Source organism: Crinia signifera, chromosome 4, assembly GCF_055691185.1.
Source record: "Crinia signifera chromosome 4, ASM5569118v1, whole genome shotgun sequence".
Taxonomy (NCBI): domain Eukaryota; kingdom Metazoa; phylum Chordata; class Amphibia; order Anura; family Myobatrachidae; genus Crinia; species Crinia signifera.
Window position 1 is genome coordinate 287,760,765 of NC_139220.1, and position 26,874 is coordinate 287,787,638.

At 44.5% G+C, this 26,874-nt stretch overlaps 2 protein-coding genes across 6 annotated transcripts in view; one reads left to right on the forward strand and one right to left on the reverse strand.

Moving 5' to 3' along the window:
* Positions 1 to 3,977, reverse strand: part of EPHX3 (epoxide hydrolase 3) — a 38,789-nt gene extending 34,812 nt beyond the window's left edge. The window contains exon 1 of the mRNA XM_083184925.1: positions 3,750 to 3,977. The gene's annotated coding sequence lies outside the window, so the exon portion shown is untranslated. The remainder of the gene's footprint in view (positions 1 to 3,749) is intronic.
* BRD4 (bromodomain containing 4) overlaps positions 3,450 to 26,874 on the forward strand; it is a 52,748-nt gene continuing 29,323 nt past the window's right edge. The window contains exons 1-5 of one of the 5 annotated variants that reach the window (XM_083184918.1): positions 3,450 to 3,629; positions 17,882 to 18,206; positions 23,371 to 23,508; positions 23,782 to 23,938; positions 24,044 to 24,124. In XM_083184918.1, coding sequence (XP_083041044.1) covers positions 17,916 to 18,206; positions 23,371 to 23,508; positions 23,782 to 23,938; positions 24,044 to 24,124 — 667 coding nt within the window. In that variant the 5' untranslated portion in view covers positions 3,450 to 3,629; positions 17,882 to 17,915. Of the gene's footprint in view, positions 3,630 to 16,278; positions 16,382 to 16,421; positions 16,568 to 17,881; positions 18,207 to 23,370; positions 23,509 to 23,781; positions 23,939 to 24,043; positions 24,125 to 26,874 lie in introns of those variants that run through there. The other 4 variants (XM_083184920.1, XM_083184919.1, XM_083184921.1 and 1 more) reach the window with 4 other exon arrangements.

Here is a 26,874-nt window from a genome sequence, read left to right on the forward strand (position 1 = left end):
CCGTGATTTCCCATAGGGAACAATGTTAAATTTCTCAATTGACCCGATTTTACTGTTCAATGCCTCAATTGACACGATTTTTCCATGGGAAACAATGTTAAATGGCCCACAGAGGCCAAATACCCACCCTGAAGTGTGAAATGGCCCCCACAATTGTTAACGCCACCCCACGATCAACGTCAACCCAAAGCGTGGCGAGCGCAGCGAGCCCGCGAGGGGCGGCGGTACGCGTCCTACGACCTTTTCATACCCCCACTATCCACGTCGGCGTGGAGTTGAGAATAGAATAGTGTGGCGAGCGCAGCGAGCCCCGCGGATACCTGTGAAGCCCGCGAAGGGGCGCGTTTACCTGTGAAGGTATCCGCGTGCGCTCGCCACGCTTCGGGCTCGGTGGCTCGCTACGCTCGCCACACTATTCTATTCTCAACTCCACGCCGACGTGGATAGTGGGGGTATGAAAAGGTTGTAGGACGCGTACCGCTGCGCTCGCCACGCTTCGGGTTGACGTTGATCGTGGGGTGGCGTTACCAATTGTGGGGGCCATTTCACACTTCAGGGTGGCTATTTGGCCTCTGTGGGCCATTTAACATTGTTTCCTATGGAAAAATCGTGTCAATTGAGGCATTGAACAGTAAAATCGGGTCAATTGAGAAATTTAACATTGTTCCCTATGGGAAATCGCGGGCATCGCGTTGGTCGTGTCGCACCCGATTTTTAGTGCATTCAATGGCCGCGATGCCCGCGATTTTTTTAACTGCGATGCCCACGATCAAAATCGTGGGCGCCGTGCTAGGTAAAGAGTACCCCAATATCTTCTAGTGTGTATGGGCCTTTATGCAGATGACTGCTTTTGTTTCCATAAATTTCCAGATTTTCATTCCAACCAGGCAGATTGGAAAGATAATGGTTAAGTAGCGGGTATGGGCCTTTAGAAGCAGAAAAAAAATGGACAAGAAAATAATGTATCTGTGCGGTGCACCTAAGAGAATGACCAATTAAAATATACCCTTTATTGGATTCATCTAAAAATAAGAGAAATATGGACACACAACATATATACATGAACACTAACTGAGTAGTTTAAAAAAGGATAAAAATCCTTACTAGGTGGGTCCCCTACCCTGATTTGCCTCAGTGATTATGTCTTGGGTAGTAATAAGGTATCCTCTATTAGATGTGCACCAATATTAATTGCTTGGAAAAAGAGATACAACTTGTTGCTGTGGTATGAGTGTTATACAATGTATCACACCAGTCATTCATGCAATAAAGACATATGTAACGGTATATGTATCACAACAGTTGTTCAATAGACGTATATGTGGCAAGTGGATCAGTGTGATTTATAAATCTGCTTGTATGAAGTATTTCGGTATTTTACACACAATTGGTATCAATTTTTCTCATAATATTTGGAATTGATCAGGTGCGCTAATAGGAATTGTCGGCAAGTGGAGGGTCAGAAAATGTGCATGATATGGTTAACCTTCTGCGAAATACATTAATAAAATGCTTATATACAGCACAGTATAGGTTTGAATAGATGCAGTATATTATTTGGAATGCCCTCCTACTTCAGAGGTAGAAATTAATATAGATGTTAAGAACGTTCTATAGTCTGAATGACCTCGTATGTAGAAGACATTCTTTTCTTCGGACAATTTTTTGATTGTGTATTTAGTGTCCAGAGGTAGCACACCCTCTTCTGTTCATCATAAATTAAATATTTAAATATCCTATTTGAGGGTCCGTACTAAAAACACAAAATACTATTTCCTGTGCGACTAGCAAAAAAAACCTGTTGTACAATTGCCTTTAAAAGCAGTGCTGTAGCAAGTGCTGCCAGCACCAGTTACAGGGTGGGGCTACTGGCACCCGGAAACTGCAGCAGTCTTCCGACCACTGTCTTTCTGTGTTGGATGCATATTCCCTCTAGGGAAGGCACAAGAGCAAGTCCCTCTAAGGAAGGAATCGGGACATCTGTCAGAATGAACTTAGGTCTACAGTCATTAGGTCGACCCCACTAGGTCGACTGGCAGGAAGGTCGACCTGACTTAAGGTCGACATGGGCCAAGGTCGACATGACTTAAGGTCGAATTTGCATAAAGGTCGACATGAGGAAGGTCAACTGGTCATAAGGTCGACATGGGTTTTTCACTGGTTTTTTATCCGAATGTCGACACAGTCGACATGGACACAGTTGGCAATGAGAATCGGACCCTCGCATCGCTCGCTTCGCTCGCAATGCTTCGGGCACGGTGCCTCGCTGCGCTCGGCACACTATTTTATTCTCCCACCACGCCCTAGTGGATGGTAGGGCATGAAATACCGCCTGTCGGCACATGTCGGCTCAAAAAACAGTGAAAAACCCATGTCGACCTTATGACCAGTCGACCTTCCTCATGTCGACCTTTATGCAAATTCGACCTTAAGTCATGTCGACCTTGGCCCATGTCGACCTTAAGTCAGGTCGACCTTCCTGCCAGTCGACCTAGTGGGGTCGACCTAATGACTGTAGACCTAAGTTCATTCTAATAGATGACCGCATCCCCTAAGGAAGGCACAAGAGCATGTGCACTAGATATATACCCCACAGAGTGCTGGAGATCATTGTAATGCTGCCCATACACTTATGCGATGCAACATCGAAGTGCGAGGTCCCATCGCACCCAATTGCATCTTTGGTACCTAAAGTGCCCTCTTCCAGCACCTGATGTTTTATGCCATCTACGATGGCACATCGGGTGCTGGAAGAGGGCGGGCGGCATCCATCTGAGTAGCTTAGCACTGTGAAAGAGCACTAGCAGGTGGCGGCAGAATTTAAACACTGTTTACTGCCACCAATGATTCCCGCTGCCCGCTAGCGCTCCTTCACTGCGCTAAGCAACTCAGACGGATGCCACCAGCAGTTCCTCTGGCCCCCTCTCCCCAAACCAGATGCCGCCAAAAGTGCTCCCTCTGCCTCCCACCTGTGGCATGCATTCGAGCAATTGCATGTTGTTAAAAACCACCATGGCAATGTGGTTAAAGATCGCTCCTGCAATTCAACAGATATTATGTGCAGCACATACTATCTATCGACGCAACATTCAATGGCGGGCCTGCACATCACGTCATATGGTCCCCAAAATGTGCATACAATCATTCGATTTATCGAACAGATGTGGTCGAAATCGAATGATTGTATGCAGTATCTCATATGTGTATGGGCTACCTAAGGAATGTATATAATATAAATAAATATATGTGTGTATGTATATATGTGTAATAGATACAACATTGACGCAAGCCAGCAGCAGATGCATGATGCAGAAGGGGCGTGTCTCTGTCCCTCATACACCAAGCAGAGGAGACAGCAGGGCGAGGCATATACTGGGCGGCTGGCGCCATGTGAGCATGCGCAAAGGGGGTGCAGCAGATGGGGCGGGTCCCGGAGCGACGTGGGACTGTGCGTGTGACGTCACGGTGCGTAGCGGCGGCGCTGTGTGAGGAAGGAGCCGAGGGAGTGCGCTCTCGGTACGACTCCATTAATCCCTGCCCGTTACCCCGGCGTTGTGGCTTGTCCGTGTTAGCGACCGGATCCTTCGTACAGTCCCTACGTCTCTCCGCCTCCCGGGGAGGCCTCGAAGGTGAGCGCAGGGCCGGAGACTTGAGATATCCACGGATGCGGGATACGCCGGGCCCGCATTGCGTAACCAGGGGAGTTAGCTGAGAGGGAGGAGTTACGTAATTTTCTTGGAAGTACCTACGGTGTTTGCTTGCGTTGTGCAGGTTACTTGTTTTGGTGTTGCCCGCGCTGTTGGGGCCCAGGTATGGTGCGGGCTGCGGGTGGTGCTGCTGGGAAAGTCCCGCTTGTACGCACTTTACGTAGTTCCCGTTGCGGCCTGGGTAGCGTGTAGGGAAAGGCTCCCAGCGCTGCCCGTAGCTCAGGCGCTGAGAGCCAGGCTCGGGCGCTGCGTGCAGCCTGGGGACAGAGGTATGCTGTATGTTGGCGGGAGCTGTTCTGTTTACGTGAGTATCACTTGGATTACCTTTCTACGCTCTTTGCGTGGAGAGGTGGGCGGTGCCTCAAAGATGTTCTCACGATATGGGAGGAGATGGCTACGTAATTTGCGTAAATTACTGCAGGAAACAGCTGGAAGACTGGTTACGTCACTTGCGTAACATACCCCGGATATTCTTTGTTTGCGTAGAGTGCGTACTGGCTATCAGAGCTAGAGGTGAAGCACGGCATAGGAATGCAGCTGTATATTATGCTGATATAACGATTTTATGTGTATGTAAAATGTTTCAGTATAGGTTTGTGGCTGTCATTGTAAATTATCTGTACAAAGGTGGCTTTATTTTTATTTATTTTTTAATTTAAACGGGTTATGTGTGTTCTAATATCTAAACTGCTCTTCAGATTGTCTGTTTGCTTTCTTGGTTTGTGTGTTCATAGAAAACACGTGGTTTGTTATCACAACAGTTATGTAATGATTTTCCTCCTCCTGGGATAACCTGCTTGCTCTCCTGAGGTGGACAACTCCTTTTCCATGATGTTTTAAGCAATATTTTGATGTGGACTTGGCACACGTAGGGCATTTCATATTGTGTGTCTGTAGCCCTATGTGCTTGAGCTATACAGCAACTAATGATGTGGCTGAGGCCAAATAATGGTTCAAACCACAATAGGTCTGCTTCTGTGCCTAAGCAATAGATGCAAATGTATCTTGTGTTGATGACCACATTTACGCTGATGCTCAGTTGGCAGTATAGTGATCTATTAAACTAGCGGCTTGAACTGGTTTTTTTTTTTTTTTTTTTAAATCTTTGCACTGTATGACATTCTCTGTGGTATTGCACACATGGTATCAGTGTGTTAGGTGCATCCATTTCCTGTTACCTTTGCTCAGGTGATTAGTACAGATTTGCTGGGCAGGAGAAGTGGGGGCTTTTTGACCTCTTTCTGTTGTTGCTTAACTATTGTTTTGGGCTTGAGTGAAACTTCTAATCTTCTGCTAGTGCAGTGGTTCCCAACCCTGGTCCTCAAGTATCCCCAACAGTGCACGTTTTCCAGGTCACCCGGCAGGTGCACTTATTATTCAGGCACATTTGAAAAGATCCACAGGTGAAGCTAATTATAGCACTTATGATTCTGTGTGAAGACCTGCAAAACGTGCACTTTTAGGGGTAATTGAGGACCAGGGTTGGGAACCACTGTGCTAGTTTATTTAGTAATATGTTTAGAGTAAATGCATTGCACATATCACTGTCCTATATGGAAAAAAACACCTTTTTTTTGTCTGCTGCAAGTTATAAAATATAAGTTCTTAAGTAATATACGTTGGAGGATGCAATTGTCAAAGTAAAATAGGTTTCTAGAAACAGAGCATTTATATATCTTTAAACTGTCCATCTTTTGGATCCATAGTTCCGGTCTCTCTCGGTATTCCTTAATGTGATCCTGGCCAGTTTGTATATTCTCCCCGTGTTTGCGTGGGTTTACTCCGGTTTCTTCCCACAATCCAAAAATATACTGGTAGGTCGGTACTTGTTTCCTAGAACGGCCACAATCGCTGGCATCGTGTACCTTAAAGTTAATGTACACGATGCCTGCGATGGACCCGATTTCCTTTTGAAATCAGGTCCATTTTGCCGGCAAAGGCAAAATCGGGGGCATCGCGTCGGTCGCGTGCATTAACATTGCCCCCGACGCGATGCCCGCGATTTTGCCATAGGCTTCAATGTTAAATTATTTTTAACAATGAAATCGGGAGCATCGCGTCGGTCTTGTGCCATTATAATGGCACAAGATGAGATGGACTTGATTAAGTCCATCTCACATAGGAAACAATGTGGAATGGGCCAATATGACCCATTTCACATTGTATATGGGCCCGTCGTCACCCCACGATTGACGCCAACCCGAAGCGCAGCGAGCCCGCGAGGGGCGGCGGTACGCGTCCTCCGACCTTTTCATACCCCTACTATCCACGTCGGCGTGGAGTTGAGAATATAAAGTGTGGCGAGCGCAACATTGAAGTGCGATGTCCCATCGCACCCGTTAGCATCTTTGGTACCTAAAGTGCCCTCTTCCAGCACCTGATGTTTTATGCCATCTACGATGGCACATCGGGTGCTGGAAGAGGGCGGGCGGCATCCATCTGAGTAGCTTAGCACTGTGAAAGAGCACTAGCAGGTGGCGGCAGAATTTAAACACTCAGTGTTTAAATTTGTTTTCACATTTTTACTGCCATGCTTCGGGCTCGGTGGCTCGCTGCGCTCGCCACTCTTTGTATTCTCAACTCCACGCCGACGTGGATAGTAGGGGTATGAAAAGGTCGGAGGATGCGCACCACCGCCCCTCGCGTGCTTGCTGCGCTCTCCACGCTTCGGGTTGGATTAATCGTGGGGTGGCGTTAAGGGGGTAAAATTGGGGGTCTGGGGAATATTTAACATTTAATCCAATGTAAAATAGGGTCCCGGGACCCTATTCACATTTGCTAAAATGTAAAAATCGCGTCGGTCGCATCGCATGCGATGCGACCGACGCGATTTTTCCGACACGACCACCCCGATGCAAATCGGGGTGGCCGTGCTAGGAAACAAGTACCGGTAGGTCAATTGGCTTCCAACAAAAAAATTAACCCTAGAATGTCTGTGTGCGCATGTGGTAGGGAATATAGATTGTAAGCTCCAATGGGGCTGATGTGAATGTTCAACTATACTCTGTAAAGCGCTGCGTAATATGTATGCGCTCTATAAGAAACTGTTAATAAATAATAATAAATAATTGTTCAATTGTGCAGTAATTATTCTCATTATGCCAAATATGTTGAGCATTTCCTAGGAATCCAGGTCCTATCTTATTATATTTCCTACTGTCAAATTGCTATATCTAAATTGTTCATTTCTCTGGAACCACCCCCTCTCCACTTCTCTTAGCGGGGTTACCACCTGGTTTGGTTCTTGAAGCTAACCACTTATGTCAGTCTGCAGTCATTACTAACTCATATTTTCAAACATGCCACAATTATTCCTACTACAGATCACAGTTGTCCTGATATACATGAACTGTTGGTAGACTTTGAGGACAGATTTGGCCACCCATGACATAAAACAATTAAGTTCCTTTTGGATTTCAGGTTTACCTCTTTGCAGATATCCATTATGTATACATTTTCTCTGGCCTGCATATGCATAACCTATTGAGATAATGTTAAGCCTTAACAAGAGATAAATGCAAGGGTGATAAGGAGAGATAAACGTCCAGCCAATCAGCTCCTTACTGACTCTTTTCAAACACAGCCTGTAACATGGCAGTAAGCAGGTGATTGGCTGGACGTTTAGCCCTCTTTATCACCCTTGCATTATACATTAATACATCTGCCCCAATGTACCAACAATCAGTTATTAACTCAGTTGACAGGCTGTTTTTGAAAAATGGCAGTTTAGGGATACACGCCTGCCCGACGTTGATAGATCTGCTGTTGCACCTACTGACTATAAATACTTACTGATTTGGCCACTCAATGTGTCAGTCAGGACACCCAGATTGAGTGGGTACACATCTGCCTGTAGGCTAGCAATATATATCAGCCATTTGCATGAACGGCCGATGTATTGCCTAGTGTGTACTGTGATTTAGGAGCTGATTGGTTGGTAAGTTACCTATTCCCAAGCGTTAATGCTTATGCACCTGCATCTTTAGGGGTGTATTTAATCATTGCTTGTTTTTGCCTGACGATTCACACTTTCTTGTTCGGATTTTTCGTCTAGCAGAAAAATCTTCAGGGAGATTGAATAGGCCAAATCTAATACTCCCTAAAAACGGGAAAAAATGTTGAATTTTTTTTTTTTTTTTCTCCTAGCGGAAAATCCTTCATAGATTGAATACCCCCTGAACCTCTGTGTTTGGCACCTCATTATTTCCATTTCAGCTTGGCGTTCTTGTCTGTAAATCTTGAGTCCCCAGTGAAATTTAAATAATCCCTTTCGCCTAATTTCCACTGCCAAAGTGTCATTCTTAGGGGACCTACGCACAGGGCGACACTGCTGGGCTGGTGGTCTCTGGTGAGAACACAGGCTTTGACAGCAATCTCACTAGATTTTTCCTGCATACAGGCTATTAATCGTCGGGCGTTAGCAACGCACAAGGCCGCGCCCCTACACTCGGAGCGATGTAGGGGCATTTTCTAAGTGATTTAGTCAGATCACTTAAAGTGCCCTGAAATTGCCCAGTGTATAGGCCCGACTAAGGCAAGGTTGGTATTTTCGCACCTCTAATCTGACTAAAGATCCTGTTGCACGCAGCTAAAAAAGATCTCCACATTCATCTTGAAAGAGCTTTCTATCATACACTCAAGACTTTTCACAACTGCAGTATTCCTCCAAACTAGACTTTCACCCCTAGAATCCATTGTGATTAGTGGCTAGACTAGTTATACTTGTAAAACATTCTTCTGCTCCCCTCTGTCAGGCCCTACATAGGATGTGTACTTCACTGTTTGAAATGTAAAACACTTCCACTAACCTCAAGTCGCTAACAAAGCTGCTCCAATATACATCTTACTAGCTCTGCTTCCAGTGAGGTCTGTGTTCCTCGTGCATCCTCATTAGCTAGTGCTTTTTCTTGATACAGGAATCTATCTGGCTACACCAAGCTTGTGGAATTTTAGCCCTCATGTAACAAAATTTTCCCGTAGCCTCCAAACCTTCAAGGTTTATTCTAAGCTTGTACAGTTCCCAAACCACCTTCTCAATGCCCTAGGCTGCTGTTCCCGTTTACCAGCCCTATAGACGGCTCATGCTAAATCCACATTCTTTGTATGCTCAAGCAACCTACTGACCCCCAAATCATTACTTTGTGTGTGACTAGATCATATAGACTCTGGTCCTCAGTGTTAAATGTGACAATAAGTGTACTGGTCTCAAGCTTCTGTTTCCCTATAGATTATAAGCTTGTAAATTGGGCTTTCCTGTTTGAATGCTTGACCATTGCAAATACATAGAGCAGAGTATGTTTGTTCTATCTATCTGGTGGATACCCTGCATCTCTGTAGATGCTACGCACACCCCCATAAGTGATGCATGGGGCTCATGTGCGCCTCCCTCCATTCTGGTATTGGGTCAACAGAACCTTTTTTCCTCGGGGTTCAGGGGACATCAGGTTGTAGGCGGATCTAGAGGAGCGCTGCACCAATCAGCAAAGCTCTTAAGTTTCCCAGGACGCCCGGTCCCCCTCCCTTATAACCCCACCTCCAAGTTCAGCTCCTCCGTTTTCATTGGTGCACCTTTTATTCAGCAGGGATTGCCTCTTACAATCACATAGAAGATTTTATTTTACACATTTTTTGTTACAGCGCTAGCACTGTCGGGCGTCTGTGGTTATGATTGAATAGAAATATGTGGCATATTCATCCAGCAGCCCCTAACCATATCTATGCTGTTACATTACCTTCTTTTCTGCAGTGTAAGTTAGGGCAATTATTGAGACGTTCTATAGACAGTAGCCATTAGCATTGCTGAAGGCCACGTTTGTCGAATTGCCCAAGGCCTGGAGAGTATGAAGCTTTCCACTGTGTGTCTGAAGCAGCAGCTATTTCCATATTATAGCTAAAAACATGTTAAATGAGGTCTAACTGATCTATAGCTTGTTCTCGCGATAAATCCTGCAGGTTTAAAATGTATAATTTGCACACACACATAAAGAATGGCAGACGGCAGGTCTGTAATAAGCTGAGATAGTATTTAACTGCAATAAACAGAAATGAAGGCCAAACAGGCAGTCATGTTGGATTCCTGTATGGGAACAAAAAAGGTAATGTAGAAATGTCATTATTATGTCTAAGGCGTAGATGGCATAAGTACGAGCAGAGTGTGCTGGGGCAGAGAACAGGAGAAAGCGCTGGAGGTTGGAGGGTGCTGTTACTTATGCATGTATGAAGAATCGGTGGACTGGTATCCTGTTCTTTACCTGTACTCTTATTGAAGTATTCATTCTGCGCTGGCAATAGCAATGTGATGAAGCTGTCATTCAGTAAAGCTATTGTTGGTTTTCAATTCAGTGTTAGTTTGGACTTATTTCCTTGTTCCGTTATTAGCAAGGTTTGTAATAAATAGTTTCAGTATTCCAGGCAAGCTATATGGCAACTTTAACGACAATGGAAATGTTTTCCGATTTTATTGCAAAATGTCATTTATTTTTTTATGGTTAGAAAACAAATGATAGGCCCCCATTAAAGTGGTGTTTCAAAGGGGGTAGGGGGAGTGTTCTATTGTTTCTCCCTGTGGCTGCTACTAGGGGGTGCCCCACTAAGCCACTCGTTTGTTGCTTTGTTTGGGTGCGCTGAGTGGTTGGGACATGCACTTCAGCTGACTACCCTCCTATGCTGGCCGCCTGAAACTGCGAAAGGTAGCAAGTTTGTGTCGCACCTAGTACTTTTGTCAGGGTGTAGCCATTTTACATGGCTTAACCCATACTATCTGGGTGGGGAATAAAAAAATAAATAAAAAATACCCGCCTCTGATCCCATATCATTATACGTGGGAGATCAGGCTTGATAAATTATTTGAATCACCCTGATGTGTTAAATGTTCCACATCCCACTAATTATCATGTAGATTCTAAAGATGCCTGCACACAGGCCGATATATCCCTGGCCCGATTGAATGGCCGATATATTTATGCACCATCGACCAGTATGTACCATCAATATGTGTTAATGGCGTCGTTCACAGATAAATCTGTGCAACACAGCCGATGCCCAGTATATCCAAAGAGATATTGGAGCCTCGTTCTGTATGTACGCCTACCCCACATACAGCCGCTGCAGGAGCTACCGATGACTGACAACTCAATGGGCGGGTGCATGCAATTGCGCCGCCAAGTTGAGTTGTCAGTCCTGATGAATTGGGCAATGTGTATGGAGAACATGCTGCTCAATCCACCTGTAGATATATCTGCTGGTGTGTACCCAGCTTTACTGATCTAACAATGATGTGCTTACAAACCTGTGTTCGTTATTGTAAGTGTTGGAGGATATATGATCTATCTAATCTTTCATTTGGGTAAGACCTAGCATCTGGTGGGCTTTTGCTCACAGTATGCTCGATTAACTACACTCGTAAAGGGCCAGATGTATCAAGCTTCAAAAAGTGATAGTGTAGTGTGGTAAACAACCAGCCAATCATATCCTTCCTGACATTTTTCAATCCCAGCCTGTAACATGACAGGTAGGAGCTGATTGGCTGGCTGTTTATCACTCTCCATTGTATCACTTTTTGAAGCTTGATACATCTGGTCCTGTGTGAGCTGATCAGTAAAAGCCAGTGGTCCGTGGCTGCGGCGTGCCTCCTTGTTCTCACTAGTGGCCATCAGAATGTGTGTACACTGTGTGGGTGATGTGTGCTGGATGGGATGCACTCATTTCTTACTTTATATCTCTAATAAAGTATTTTGATTCAAAATAGTAAACAAGTCCTGCTTCAGTGCAACTCGTGTTACATCTTGTTTTACCATCTTGCCCTTTGAAATGGTTATAAAGCTGAATAAAATCCTTTTTGATATAATGTATTTCCTGGTCTTTTTCTATATGGCTTGTGCTAATAAGCGGTTCTAACTTATTGCAGGCAACGTTGTTGCTAGAGGCAGAAGTTCTGTTACCACCTCTGCAGGTGACATGAACCTCGGGCAAGTACTGTGTGTGCGTGTTTATGCTGCTATGTCTGTGATAGCCCACTGCTTACATTCAGCAGAAACTTGTAGTGCAAAAAGGTTCTAAGTACCTGCAGGAGACCCAATTGTTCCCTTTGTGTATTAATTTACACTTATGTATAAACCTTGCTAGTTCCTGTTACGCCTCAACATAGAGAGAACTGATCAGCGCCATAGATGACCGTTGAACACATCCGCTATACATTAGGGCCATGAACTTGCAAGTTGCTGGCATGTGTTCCCCTGGACTCTTGGCAATATCGATGTACAGGAAAATCTGCGCTCTATCTATACCTGAATTCTCATCCATGTGTGCTTAGCACATCTCATGTAAAAGTAAATTGCTCTAGTGTTGGTAGGGACAGGAGATGGATCAACGCTTGATTATTGGGAAGGAAGCATGTTCGGTACAGTTCAGAATTAAAGTGAAAACAATCCTCCTTTTTATTTTGTCGACTATTGGCCCACTGGTAGCCAGAGGGAAATAGGGTGGGGGAATGACCTATGCTCAGGCTACACATACATTTATACATTAAGTCTACAGTGATAGTCAGGCAGAGATGTAGTCGGTGATCCACAGTATGATGTTATATAAGCACGTATCAGTCACTCTAGTGGGGTTCTCCACAAAGCTCTTTCTCTCTCTCTCTCTTTCTTTCTTTCTTTCTTTCTTTCTTTCTTTCTTCCCCCCCCCCCCCCCCTGTAAGTTGTCATCTTTTAAACTTAACATTTTATTTAAATAAAATGCTTCTGGATGTTCAATTCTCTACACAGATATACATAAATATTATCATGTCACATATATCATGAACTCATGTAGTACAGGAAACGGTAATGTAAAAAACCCTATTTGTACTCTCTTTTCTAAAGTAAGTGGTTTAGGATTCAGCTTCAGCATAACACTGTATGACAGTTAAGGCTCTGGGGGAGTTAGGTAGGTTAAGGCTGCAGAAAGGGAGCGGGGGGGGGGGGGGTATAGGCCGTGGTGGTTAGGGTTAGCCGTATAATGATGCTACATAAAGTTGCCGCACAGGGGTGCCTTGGGTTGGTGGACCAGGATCAGTTCATGTTATTAATGGGCAATGTAACAGGCAAAACCGTTGCTGGGGGATGCCGATCATAACATATGTCAACAAACAGAAGCAAATCCAATCCCTCGCCACATAATTGTGATATATACACTTGTACTTCATTTAATATTTTTTTCTGAATTTCTCCATAAGAAACATTCGGCCTAGGGCTGTCTTAAAAAAAAAAAAAAAAAACTTTAGATGCAGGGTGCCGTGATTGCAAAAAGTTTGGGAATCGCTGCTCTATGCAGTAAAGATGATCATCCCTAGCTTATGGTCTACTAGACTGTAAAATAGTCTCAAACTTGACAGGTCAATATAATATACTCATAAAAATGTGCTACTTATAGTTATTATTCCCATAAAGAAGCCGAAAATATAAGATGCTTAATATGTTAATGGATAAACAATTGTGACTTTGATCATTGAAATGACTGTCAGTGTTGAGCGTATTCATGTTGGTACTGTGCTGTTACCAGCACTGGACTGTGTAATCCTTCATGCTTACAGATCCTGTCACACTGACAGCATTATTTTAAGAATTCACAGGGAAGACAGTCATTGAAGCAGGGTGTCACCTTGTAAAGCAGAGGCTTTTAACTGGTCTCCCATCCTTATAATCTTCCTTCCCAAAAACTGCTACCTGGAGGCTTTTCATTTGAAAGCAAATAATAAGTTGTATAGCAATCTGTGTGGGTGCGCTCCTGCTGTGTCAGTAGCAGAACATTGTTCAAATACATAGTACAACACATGGACAGTCGGTCAGAAGATAAGCAAATACCATATTATGCAGTCACTGGATAGACGGACACTAATGGTCAACCGTGACTAGGACAACATACTCTAGGTCGGCATAGGCAAAGTCGACAGTCAAAAGGTCGATGTGAGTTTTTCCTGATTTGTTAAACTTTATTTTTTTTTTTTTTTTACTTTACTATCCAAGCGGGCATAGAGTAAGAATATAATAGTGTACAGAGCACAGGAGGGGGCGGAGCACATATTAAATGTGTCCATGTCGCCATACGATTACATAGGCACCAAAATAATCATGAAAAACTCCTCATACTGACTGCCTCCTTATTTCTACAGTATTTCCCTGATGTGTATGGAGCAACCATTTGACTTAATCAGATGCCATCTCGTGGCAGCTGGAGACACAACAATTGAATTGCGTGACTGTTCTAAATCTGGGTACACATTGAACGTTGGAGCAACATATGGCTGCTGCTTTCATTACACATGCCAACGTCACTAGCTTTGTCTGTAGGCTTGATATTCAGCAAACCTGGGGATGTTGCTAGAGACAGTGACCACCCGCATATCACCCATCCACATGGAATCGCCCTAAAACTGCATATCGGGCTGGTATCGGCCCACCAAATTGATTAAATGTTAGATTCATTTTTTTTCTTTACATTTTGTTTCGAAAGAATCCTAAGAGGAGAGTCATGTGGTGAAATGAGACCTAGACCAAGAGAAATGTTATGGCCTGCGGTTGGGAAGTCTGCCCAACGTTTTGTTTACAAATTACAGTCATTTAAATGGCAAAATCAGGGTGGCTTTTAAATGGTTGCAACTTTATAACATCAGGCAGGCAAGTTCTGCTCTCACCAATGTCTGCAAATTGAAGGATATTACATTCGAACCCCCCCCCCCCCCTAGTTGGTTGGTTATAAGTGTTGCCTGCATTGTACTGTTTGAGACAAAAAAAACATAACTAGGGGGTTATGTTGTATTCTGCATTGCCATTTCATGATTCCTGGGTTTGGCTCATAAGTCATCTATGGTGGGTTGTAATAGAAACATTATATATTCTGCACATTGTTGGCTAAAGGTGGCAGTGGTACTTGATTGTTAGTTTTATAAAACTATAACATGAATTTGAGCGCACTGATGAGTAAATGGTAATGCTTGGTGTGTGCATACTGGTTCAGGCTACACACCATGAATTGCACATGTACAGCTGCATTCAAACTGGAGGCATGCATCGGGATCAAAAGCAGATTGTGCAGGCAGGTCTACTTCAAGCTGCTCCGTGCATACACACTGAGCGGTTTTTACTGGGGGTGAACCACATTTTGCCTGTGTGAGTTCTGAATAATTCTGGGTCTCTGTAATTATTAAGATTCTTATACCTTATACCCCTCATACTTTTACCAGATGACTGCTTATTTTAATCACCCAGTCCCCCAAAGCTAGTCAGAATGCATGCATTAGAAGATCTGTACATGTCTAAAATCCCTTCAGATCTAATGTGGCTTTAGTGGTTGCAGACAAAATTGGAGGAAAAGGAAACCCAGATGTCTGTCAATATTTGATCAGGGCCCATGACAGTGTGGTGCGTTTATCAGCCAACCACATGGTACATTTAGAGGGTTTGTACAGTTTCTTATGGGCAAGTGGAGCATTCATTCTAGGAAATAAGGGTAGGCTGCCTACTCGGGCATTTCTGAAACTGTCCATCTATGACTTCAGACCTCCCAACAGGCTCTTTCCAATGCTGGATACACACTGGCTGATTCCCTGAACCGCCAACAATAACTATATTGGCAGTGCTGTGGTTGTCACGTTATAGTGCATACACATGTTGCCGCCATCATTCAGTGATGTCACCCGCACCGTATGTGCCATTGTCGACTAGATAGTCCAGATTGAGCTGTATGTACTCAAGACAGGGTGGGGACATTAATGAAATGCGGGAGCTTGCATTGTTGACCACATTGAGTGTACATGCTGGATGTTTTGGCACCATATCATCCATATTATTAGCGATATATTGCTCAGTGTGTACCCAGCATAACTGTTGCTGGGTCCATTCTGCAGCCTAGCTCAGTAGCTGACCATATACTCCGATGCACGTTGCAGCCCCTGCTGGTTTATGGACACATGGGGAAGTGTTTCTGTTGTGTCTGTCTGTACTGTAGCATGTGGCAAATGTGTTTTATCTGTGTGTGTACAGTACAACAGCAGTCACACCTCCATTTGCACGCCAAACTAAATTACAGCTAGCTTGTTCCATCATTTCTTGTGCAGCTCTGCATGGCCAGTGGATTTGGTGGCCCCGGGGCCCTGTGTGCTGGCACAGCATCTTCATTCATGCTGCCAGTTTCTTGTTTCATAATTTCATGCCATTGTTTTCTGAGTCTTCTCTAGCAGCTGAGTCCTGTCATTTTCTCTGTTTAGTAGGCAGCTGATGCTATTGTATTGCTTTTGTCAAGCTTTGACTCATGCTGTATTTGTATTCTGTACTTTGGTGTGTCCTACAGACATGTTTGTTATATTTTGTTTGAGTAGTACAAACCATATGAACTTGAATAAAAGCAGGGCCGTGCATCTCTGTCTGGTGCGTGCATTAGTGTGTGCAGTGTTATTGCTGAGGTCTGTGCGGGGTTACGCTATTTGCTTACAGCAGCTACTCCGGTTGCGTAGCTGCGGGGCTCAGTTACATGCGATTGCATCACCACGCTCCTGCTGCGCATGACGTCACATCCGCGACTAGGCGTACGCGATCGTGAATCGGGCACTCTACGCCGCCAGCGTGACGCAGCTTCTACGCCTTTCTCACGGGGACCTTCCCGTTCCGTCACGTCCCTTTCGTAAGCTGAAGACCAAGGTACGCAATTGGCGCACACATAGCAGCGGAAGTCTTACGTTCTTTACCCAGCGTACCCGTCGTGAATATGGCATTTACGCTCCCTGCGAAATCGGTGTCTGGTGGCTTTGCGCCGTTTCCGTAAGGCCGGTTCTCCTTGGCGGGCCTGTATCGGACGGTGGGGCGGCCTCGGTTGTCGCGCTTCGGGTACGTAGATGGGTGCGATCACGGCAGCGGCTGGCGCTGTGTATTCGTGTGCCTGCCGGGGGGATATACCGGGGAGGTGGAGTCCGGGGCCTGCAGAGCAGCCCCGTGCCGGCGCCATTTTCTGGGAGAGGAGGCCTGGGGGTGTATGTATGTATCCTCTGCTGGGGGGGCGACGACGCTGCGCCGTGGCCCTGTGAGCGCTCTGCTCATGGCTGCGGGACCGTGGTTCGCTGTACTGCAAGATGCTGGGGTGTCTCGCCACACAATTATATATGTGTGTAAATGTCTGATACCCCCTCCCCCTCAGTATGACCCAGCTTGCTGCTTCCCTCTCCCCAGGACAGCAGCCATAGAGGTCCAGGAGCTAGGTACAGGAATTGCTTCTGTATCATTACAGATAATGCTGGTGTGCAGCCTCTCCTGCTGGGGGCTATATAATAATATGTACACAGCATAGTGCTGCTGTCATGTAGCTGGACACACTGAGGCTGTGTTTTGGAAAGTGAAACTAATGGCAAGTCCTCCAATATCTCAACACATTCTTTGTGGTTTTCTTTTGTGTCTGCCCTGTACAACAACTGATAAACACATCTGGCTTGTTACTGGTCTGAGACGTACTATTTTGCAAGACCAAAAACTAAATAAATAATATATGTAGTCCTTTTATTGCATCGTAGAGGTTGGTATGTCATTGGCAAAATGTATTGATTATTATTACTTCCTGATATCTCATAATGGTAACTTTTTGTCTTTATATATTTAAGATAACCTTTTAAATAACCATCCTCCTCTACTGCTTGTACTAGTGACATGAGTCTACACTATTTTCCTAGTATACCTATTTTTCAATGGGCAAAAAAATCCCTGGTAAAGTGATCTGGGATTTTTACCCTTGTAAGGAGCAGGGTTTTAAGCTGGTCTTTCCCGGGCAATGGAAATGGTGTCATCCCAGGAAAACAGTAATGGTAACAGGGACCTATCAATGTTGACCTGCCAGAATATCGGGTCAAAAATCCTGTTTATGACCTGGTGTTTTAGGTGGGAAAACAGTATTAGTCAGCCTCTTGTAATGTGTACACCATTTCTGTTCACAGTAAGATGTGGTATGAATTTTTATTTTTGTAGACCGAATATGCATAATAAATTGTATTAGGCTGATCTACAGAGTACCATAGCCAACTGTAAGCTTGGTATGGGCTAGCCGAATCCCTTGTATTACCCTCTGTTCACTGAAAAGCTCAGTGACTTATTAATAAGTGTTTTATTGCAACTTACTACAGATGTAAAACCACTGTTAATGCTTTCTCTCCACAGGTGGACTGGCCCTGCATGCAATGGGAGCTCTACCATGTCAGCCGAGACTGGGCTTGGTACACGTCTGAGGGCAACTTCTGGAATGGGTGACGGAGTCGAAGGGGCTCCGATGTCTGGGGCCCCACAGTCAGCGCCTCTAACACATCAGCCACCAGTTCCTCAGATAGTCAATCCTCCTCCTCCAGAAACTACCAGACCAGGCCAATCCAAGCGTCAGACCAACCAATTACAGTACTTATTGAAAACTGTGCTGAAGACACTATGGAAGCACCAGTTTGCGTGGCCATTTCAGCAGCCTGTGGATGTAATCAAACTTAATCTGCCCGTGAGTACAAGATATAAATTATATGGCGTCTTAAATATGCTCAGCAGTTTTTGAAACTTTGTTCGAAATGCCTAAATATCTTCCATGTTTATAGACCAAAGGTTACACGGTCATCATGTGCAACCAAGGTTTCAAAATGTTTCACTTCCTGATCCTTTGATTATACCTAGGGGCAGATTTTTAAAGATGCAGGCGCCTTCAAGGGAGTCTTGTGCAATATTGGCTGCGCTGTAATAGGCCAATAATGAGTCTATTTAAAAAAAATTTAATGCTCATGTTTCATAAGGTTGTGAGATAAATTAAGTGAAGAAAATATGTTCTATGTGTTGTCATTGACAGTGTCTTCTAGATTACTTGCTTTTGGCACTTAAAACCCATAAACACATTAGCCTCTTGGCCAGAAGCTTGGCCCTATAATGCTAAATGGCATCCTTGACAGGCCTTTATTTGATTTAAATTTAGAATTTTGTTGAGCAAATCTTTGGCTACATTTTGCATGTACTAGTACATATATCGCTATGTCGTGTTGCATGCAGTGGAGGGAATTCCGTTGTGGGTGAAGGGGGCGAATTGTCATGGTGTTTATACATCGGAAGCGGCATCCTGAATTTCACCCCTATTTATTTAAAAGTGCGTGTTTGAGCACGGAAACTGGTGCCGTAAATGCAGGGGTCGCGCAAATTTGTCCAGTGTTTGCCCACAATTTAATTTCAGCCAATGTGTTACGCAGATAGACATTTGGCCTGGAGTTTCTCACGGAGTACTCTAGGTTGTATGCTGGTTTATGTACGGTGGTAAATCTTGTACTTTATTTCAGAAATGAGCTACGGTATTTAGCATTTCTGCAAAACACAAGATCTCTTCTGGTTTCACTATGGAAATTTTTTTTTTTTTACATCGGTTAAACTTGTATTCTAGGGATACAACCTTGTTTTACACAGTGTTGTCTTCACGTGTTTGAAAATATATTTGATAAGCGTGTATGAAGACCAGGGTTTCTATTGGGCCTATTCAGGTGTTACACTGTGCTGGTCCTATTCCAAATTATCTGCTCTATCCTTATATCTTACACCCTATTATTTCCTGTGTGATAGGTAATTTCTGTTGATTGTTGGCATTATTTTATTCTGTGCATTATTTTTATATAGATAGATATTATTGGATTCTTGTATATGTCAGGTGATATGAAATCTGTAGTGCCATATAACTGCTAATGGATGCAGCTGCATGGTCATTTAAAACAAATGTAATAAGTTTTGGGGTGTTCCGTGTACAGCACTGATTATTTCTGTGTTGATTGGGTGAATTCAATTTGTCGCTGCAGCAGTGTCTAAGGTGATTGGCATTGTTCATTATTGTTTTGTATCTGGGTGTGTGTGTCGGGGGTGCCAATGATTTAAGGGATTATTCAGAGCTGATCATTTTTGCAACCTATTGACTAAGAAAATTTTCAGCAATCCCCTCGCACCTTAAATGACAAGAAACTGTGGATTGGGGGGTGGTAACCAGCCGTTTTTCTGAGAGTCAGGGAAAATGCAGGCATGTTGGTGAATGGATTTGCAGCTATCAGCCATATTTCGCAAGCCATTCAGTCTTGTACTGGGTGTTATTTCACTCTGTCTGGGTGGGTACTATCTGGTGGGTGCCCAACAGTCGGAATCCCGACAGTCATTAGCCCACAATGGGCTTAGTTGCGCAGCACCCCCCCCCCCCCCCCGCTGTTTGAGTCCCAGCAGTCGGGATCCTGACTGTTGGGCTCCTATACCACACCCCTATCTGGTTGCACAATCAGTTGTGAATAAGGCCCTTAGTGCGCATTTCTGTCCCCACCATCCTGAGATGTGAGTGGAAGTCTGCATTGTGCAGTATGTACCATGCACACCTGCAGTAAGTGAAAGGTTGCACGCACAAGCATTTGAATTGCTCCCTTTAATTTAGACGTAAACTCTATTTTCAATGGAGCTATTGAATTTAGATTGTGACAGACTCTATAGAATGCTGTTTTAAATCTCTGAAGCCCTGGACGCCCGTGTTTTTAATTTTTTGTTTTTTTGTTTGTGTGATAAAGGGATAGGAGCGCGCTGCTGCAGACAGTCCTTAATGGTGACTAATCGCAGGAGCATGCTCCTTCGATTATTGCTAAAAGTTGCTACAGTATTTGCTGCTGCACCAGCAACCAGTGATTTTTCTAGTGAAAATAGTATAGAGGTTAAAAAAAAATTAAAACAGCAAGTCTCTAAAAACTGTACTCTGAGCAATATGGTAGCTAAGAGATAGTACTGTTCCCTCTAGGTCGGTTTCCTTTTTTTTTTTTTCTTCCTAATCTGCCATGCTCCTTTTTAAATATTTTAGTCGGTGCCCTTCTGCCGCCCTCTGCGGCAGGAGACTAGACAAGTGGCAGGGGGCGAGACTGGAAGAGCTGACAAGCCTCTGTCACAGCAGAGGAGGTGAGTGGCCCGTCAGTGTGTGTGGGGGCGGGGAATGCGGCTGGAAGAATGCATTGTCAGCTCTTCCAGCCATATCCCGCTCCGCTCCTCTGCTGAGAGGTGGGGATTTGTGTGTGGAACAGGATGGAAGTTGCCTGGAGTTAGTGGGCTCTCTGTCACTCGCTGTTTGTCGTGATCGCGGAGGGAGTCGAAAGGGAGCACCCTCCTCTGAAGAGATGAGGGTCCTGGATGCACATTCTCTAGGGGGGGATGGGGAGGTCAGAGCCACAACCAGGCTGTCCTGCTGTCATAGGTTCCCTATCAGGGTTCACACAGGGGGTGCAGCTCCCATTCATGTTCTGTTACGGTCCTTCTATTGGGACCCGATCGCTTATGTAATACACATCACCAGTAAAAACCAGTTTAAATTCCTGCAGGAACCTATAAGCCCCCTGAATTGAAAATATTAAAATAATACACACAAAACCTGTTTTGAGAAATCATTTTATTAAACAGCATTATCTCTTCACCTAGGGGAGCAGCAGCCTTTTAGCTCTTTTGCATGGCTGCTGCCCTCTACTAGGACTTTTGTAGTCTTAACCCAGGGGGCAGCAGACAGGTAAGCTCTTTTGCATTGGCCTGCCATCCACCTGATATACTGGACTTCAGGAGCACTTGACAGCTCCTCTCCTGACGAAATGCCTGCCCAGTTCTTGTGCTGTTGTATTTATATATCAGCCTGGGGGCGTGGCTATGATGGGCAAGATCCTATTGGCTGTGTAGTTATTTAACCAAAAAAAGGCGCTGCCGCTTGGACATTAAGATCCCCGCTGCTGCCGACCCTCGCCAGGGATGCTAGATGGGACAATTTGAGGACCCCTTCAGAGCCCCGCTGACACCTTAACGGACTGCAGGCCACCGAGAGCCCCGCTCCAAAAAAATGTCAATAAATGGAGAGTCCCAGAGTCCAGCCACCGCACCCTCCCCTCACTGACCGCAGGCCACCCTGAGCCACGCAGCTTCCAATGGGTGAAATTTGGAGCACAGGAGACACGCCACGTGTTCTGTGCTCCTGAGCCTAGCCGCCGACCCCACTCATGAACTCCGCGGATCGCAGGCCACCCGGAGCCATGCCACTGCACATTCCCCCTGCCAAAGGATGACCGGTAAGCACAATTTACTTAGGGAATGCCCACACATACAAAAATGAAACTCCAATAAAACCAGATTTTTAAACATGTTTAAAAATCTGATTCAGCAATCTCGATCAAAATTGCCAAAAGGGGGAGCCCACACATTAAAGATTAATTGTGACAACCGTCTCCAGAACGGAGGATTGTCACAATTAATTTCTAATGTATGGGGCCCATTACTTTGTGTGCCACTATTACATCTGCCCTTTATGCCACCATGCTTACCCTGCGTGCCGTCCCACATGGCCTGTATGCCTTTGCTTCATGTGACACTGACACATCCAGGTGCTCCCCCGCTGCTGCATCTAATTCTGGGGGGGGTTGTTTCAGTTCATGTTTTCCAGGTCACCGGCAGGCAAAAATGCACCGTGTGGGTGTCCTGAGGACTGACTTTGAGAACCTGTGCTCTATTGAATAGTTAGTTTGAAATGTGACAATTTCTTTTGCTTTCTTTATTAACCCCATACGTGAAAGTGTTTGTACCTAACATTTCCACACTCCTCACCCAATTGTTTCATATCTATGTAATGTCTGTACCTCATGTACATTGTATAATGCTATGTAAACATTTGTTTGCTTTCTAAATATTTGATAATAATGTGCGAACACTCAGGGTCATAGCATGGGCAAAGTTCAGGCATGTCCTTTATTTTCAATTAAAATCAAGGGTTCTGAAAAGATAATGTGTTCAGAGATTACCTATTCCTTCATATGTGAATTCATTAACCTTTCCATTTCATGGCTCTACATCATCATTGCAAAATTCTATGTCTACCCTAATTTTATGTTCTGTAGACCTGCACCGTGTTATCTCGCAGTGTAAATGAATGAACAGAAGCCGATCCGGTCTCTTGGTCCAAGCGTGTCCAACTTGACCCGCTTTTGTAGACCCAGTTAAAGAATTGATATTTTTTTTTTTTTATTATTATATATTTTTTTTTTTTTTTTATTGGTGAAATGTAATGGCCACCTTTTTTAGGTAAACCGTGCCTTTACGGCCGCCTAACTCAGAGTATATTACGTTTGGCCAACTACATCATAGATCATGAAAAATCCTTTTTTTTTTGGTAGGAGTATATGGAGGGGTTCATTCAATTCTGTGCCTTTTTCATATTCCTTTTCACCAATTTTAGGTCGAGTTTAAATTCTAACTTTTCAATCACATTGCCAACTTTTCAACTGTCTTAAAATCCGTCAGTCAGAAAAATACTGTGGATGGTCATATTATTCACCGTGTTTTATCCAAACTGCAACCGCTTTCAACTACATTTTAGTCCTGTTTTGCCAATGCAGTTGCGACTCTTAAAAATGAGTAATACCGAATCGGCAAAATATGTCTAACTGGCTGCAATTGAGTAGGATATATATATTTTTTCCCCAGCTACATGAAAAAACTAACTTAATTGAATAGCCTATGTTTGGTAATTATCAGTCATAGTATCTGCATTATCTCTTCTTGTTTCTTAACACTGAAAATCTCAAGTTGCCAGGTACAAAGTGTGGTGTGTATGTGTGAATAAATTTAATTTCCTTTTTCCTTTCTAGGATTATTATAAGATCATAAAGATCCCAATGGACATGGGCACCATAAAGAAGCGTCTGGAGAACCATTATTACAGTAATGCCCAGGAATGTATCCAGGATTTCAACACGATGTTTACAAACTGCTACATCTATAACAAGGTTAGTGATGGGGCACCTGCTGCCCTGGCAGTGCTGCCAGCTGGAGATCTTGTGGTGTGTGTGTGCTCATGCTAGTTGTGCCACTGACCGATTTGTGTTCCACTGACAATGTGCCCAAGAGCAGGATTACCTTTTTATTTTCTGTATAAAGACTGAGGTGGATGGTTGCTACATGAATACACCAGAGTGTGCGAAGATTAATCTTGATCCAGGTTTTACACTGACATGTGCCATCTATTGTAAATACACTAAGCTAATGTACTTTATTCTCAGCGTGGGGATGATATAGTTCTGATGGCTGAAGCCCTGGAGAAGCTTTTCCTACAGAAGATTTCAGAGATGCCCCAGGAGGAGACCGAGTTGTCCATTGTTCAGATCAAAGGTCGTGGCCGAGGACGGCGGGATCCAGGTGACTGGAATACAGAAGGAGGTGACTAGATGGCTGTGCTGCACTGTCAGGAGTTTAGAGTTTGTGTAAGTTAGGGAAAGCAGTTTGTGAACATCTAGATGTGTTACTGTCTCCTGTGCCTTTCAGATGTCACAGTCCTCCCTATGCGAACTCGGGTCCCATCAATTAACCAAGGAGACAAGACCCCTTCTAAACCTTCAGTCACAGGTAAGATAACCAGTACAGGGCTTTTGTCTTCTCTAATTCAATGACTCAAACTCTGTCTGCAAAACATGCACTGTGTGGGCTCCTTAAGACAGAGTTTGAGAACCTGTGTTTGAAAATATTAAGTGTTCACGTCTGGCACATGCTCTTCTTTTTTTTTTTTTTTTTTATTCTGATCAGGACTTATTTGATGGGGTGGATATCAGTCATTTTATACAGTTTATAGCTTGGTTATAATGTGATGGCAATGAAATAATTAAAAAAAATTCTCCTACATCAAGCAGAGGACACTGCAGTCATCTACAATGGGGATAGTGTAGAGGAGGAGTCAGCATTTTTAGAATAGCTCCTCCTCCGTCTATCCCAGACTCCAGTCATAAAAAAAACATGCCCAGAGGAGTTGGATCCCTGGGCTCAGGTCTCCTGCTGTTGACTGTATTAATTTTATCTTTTCGCTTTGACTTTTTCACTAAGGACAGGCAGACCGCTTTGGCCACTGTCTGCCTGCACTCAGGGATATGCTGGGAGGATCACGGCACTGCCTGTGGTGTCTTCCATGTCGGGGACCCACCGCTTCTGCACGCGGTGTGCGTTATGAGTCCCAGGCACTGCCATAAACCACAGGGGTGGTTCTCAGTCACTGCCGCAATCGGCTGAGGTGTGACCAGTATAATCACTTGAAACCTTCACTCAAAAAAGAGTCTAAGAAAGATGATACAATGTATTGACAAGGTCTATGGTATGACCTTCAATCAGCATATGTATCAAAAACACTTTATATCTACTGTATCAAAGAGAGGTTGTAGATAATGTCAATAAACAACAACTTTGAACACCCTTAACTCTTGAAATCTGTTCCTGACTGATGAAGCAGCAGCGAAACGGTCCGTCTGGTAGCAAGTGATTACACTTGTCATATTCCTGCCGACTATGGCAGTGACTAGTAACAAGTTATTACACTTGTTACACCTAATCTACTTCTGCCGACTGCGGCAGCAATTTGCATCAGCCAAAACGCATCTACTAAACAGGAGAGAGAACTTTGTTTTACCGTCCTGCCCGCAGAGTCTATCCTGACACACTCTGCCATCCCTGACTGCGGTCCGGCGGCCAAAGGATATCAGCCGGCGTCTCTTGGGGCGGCTGTCTCACGTATGTTTGTCCGTGCAAAGAAATACATCTGACAACTTCGGGCTTTCCACAGCGGTCCCTGAGGCTCACGAACAATGCTAGACAAATAAAGACAGTCTCAGCCACCAACTATTACTGAGATATTCACATCACAGGACATTCTTTTGCAAACTCTGCGGTTCCACTCAAACACGTTCCGGTGACCAGTGGACTGCAATTCTGAGTTCATTGAGTATACAGAGGAACGCTTACAGGCAGCGGGCTAATTACACCCGGATCCCAGATAAAAACGGCTACAATTGGCAGAGATACTATCCATAGGAGAAATTACCTGTGCGGCTATACCTTGGAGAACTATCTCTCACAAGAATTAAGGTAACCAGGGTGACCCATATTTCCTGACCAATACATTAATGGTCAATACTTTATCTTTTTTCCGGTATTGGACCAAGCTACACTAGGGCCGCTCATTCCCTACCTCTGCCCGTTGGCAAGTGGGTGAAAGCAGCGCTCTTTTTGAGGGGAGCTCAGTACATCTATTCTATACTTTCTATATTTAGGATACACCCATCCAGACTATCTGACTAAAACAGCTCCTTGCACTGGACTCAGTCCATCAGGGGACTGTGTGTCAAGACCCTGGACAGGAGATATCCTCTAAAAACTCCACCTAGGCAATTATATCACTACCACTCGCTCACTTGCCTAGAAGTAAACGGTGCCGGGCAAGAAGCAGCGGTGAGTAAGGTATAGTGGAGATTTCACCTCTTTCCTCATCTTTATTGGGTCACCTTGGCTGATTTATATTGCCCTCATACATCCATTACTACATTGGGGAAAGAATTACAATCAGCCAGTAAGCACTTCTGTGTACCTTAATTTTATAGCATTATGTGTAGCAGGATTATTCTCCCTATCTCCTCGTTTAATTAGACCAATTGCCAACGATAAGAAATATATTACTGGCAATTTTTGGTACAAGTTTAGGTACTTGTTTCCTAGCACGGCCACAATCGCGGGCATCGTGTGTCATTTTTAGTGGTATACGACGCGATGCCCCCGATTTTTCCATTGAAATGCATTGAAAATAGTCAAAATCGCGTTGGTCGCGTCGTATGCGGCTAAAAAAGCCTTAAATGGTCCAGACGCGATGCCCACGATTTCCCCATAGGAAACAATGTTAAATGGATCAATGTACCCGCGATGCCCCCGATTTCTCATAGGGAACAATGTTAAATACCTCAATTTCACCAAATCATCATAGGGAACAATGGTAAATGGGCCAGAAAGCCCCAAAAACACCCCAGAACAGTGAAATGTCCCCCCAAAAGTACTTTACGCCACCCCACGATCAACGCGAACCCGAAGCGTGGCGAGCGTGGCGCTACGCGTCCTCCGACCTTTTCATACCCCCACTATCCACGTCGGCGTGGAGTTGAGAATAGAATAATGTGGCAAGCGAGGCGAGCGCACACGGATACCTTCACAGGTAAACGCGTCCCTTCGCGGGCTTCACAGGTATCCGCGTCCCCTCGCGGGGCTCGCTGCGCTCGCCACGCTTCGGGCTCGGTGGCTCGCTGCGCTCACCACACTATTCTATTCTCAACTCCACGCCGACGTGG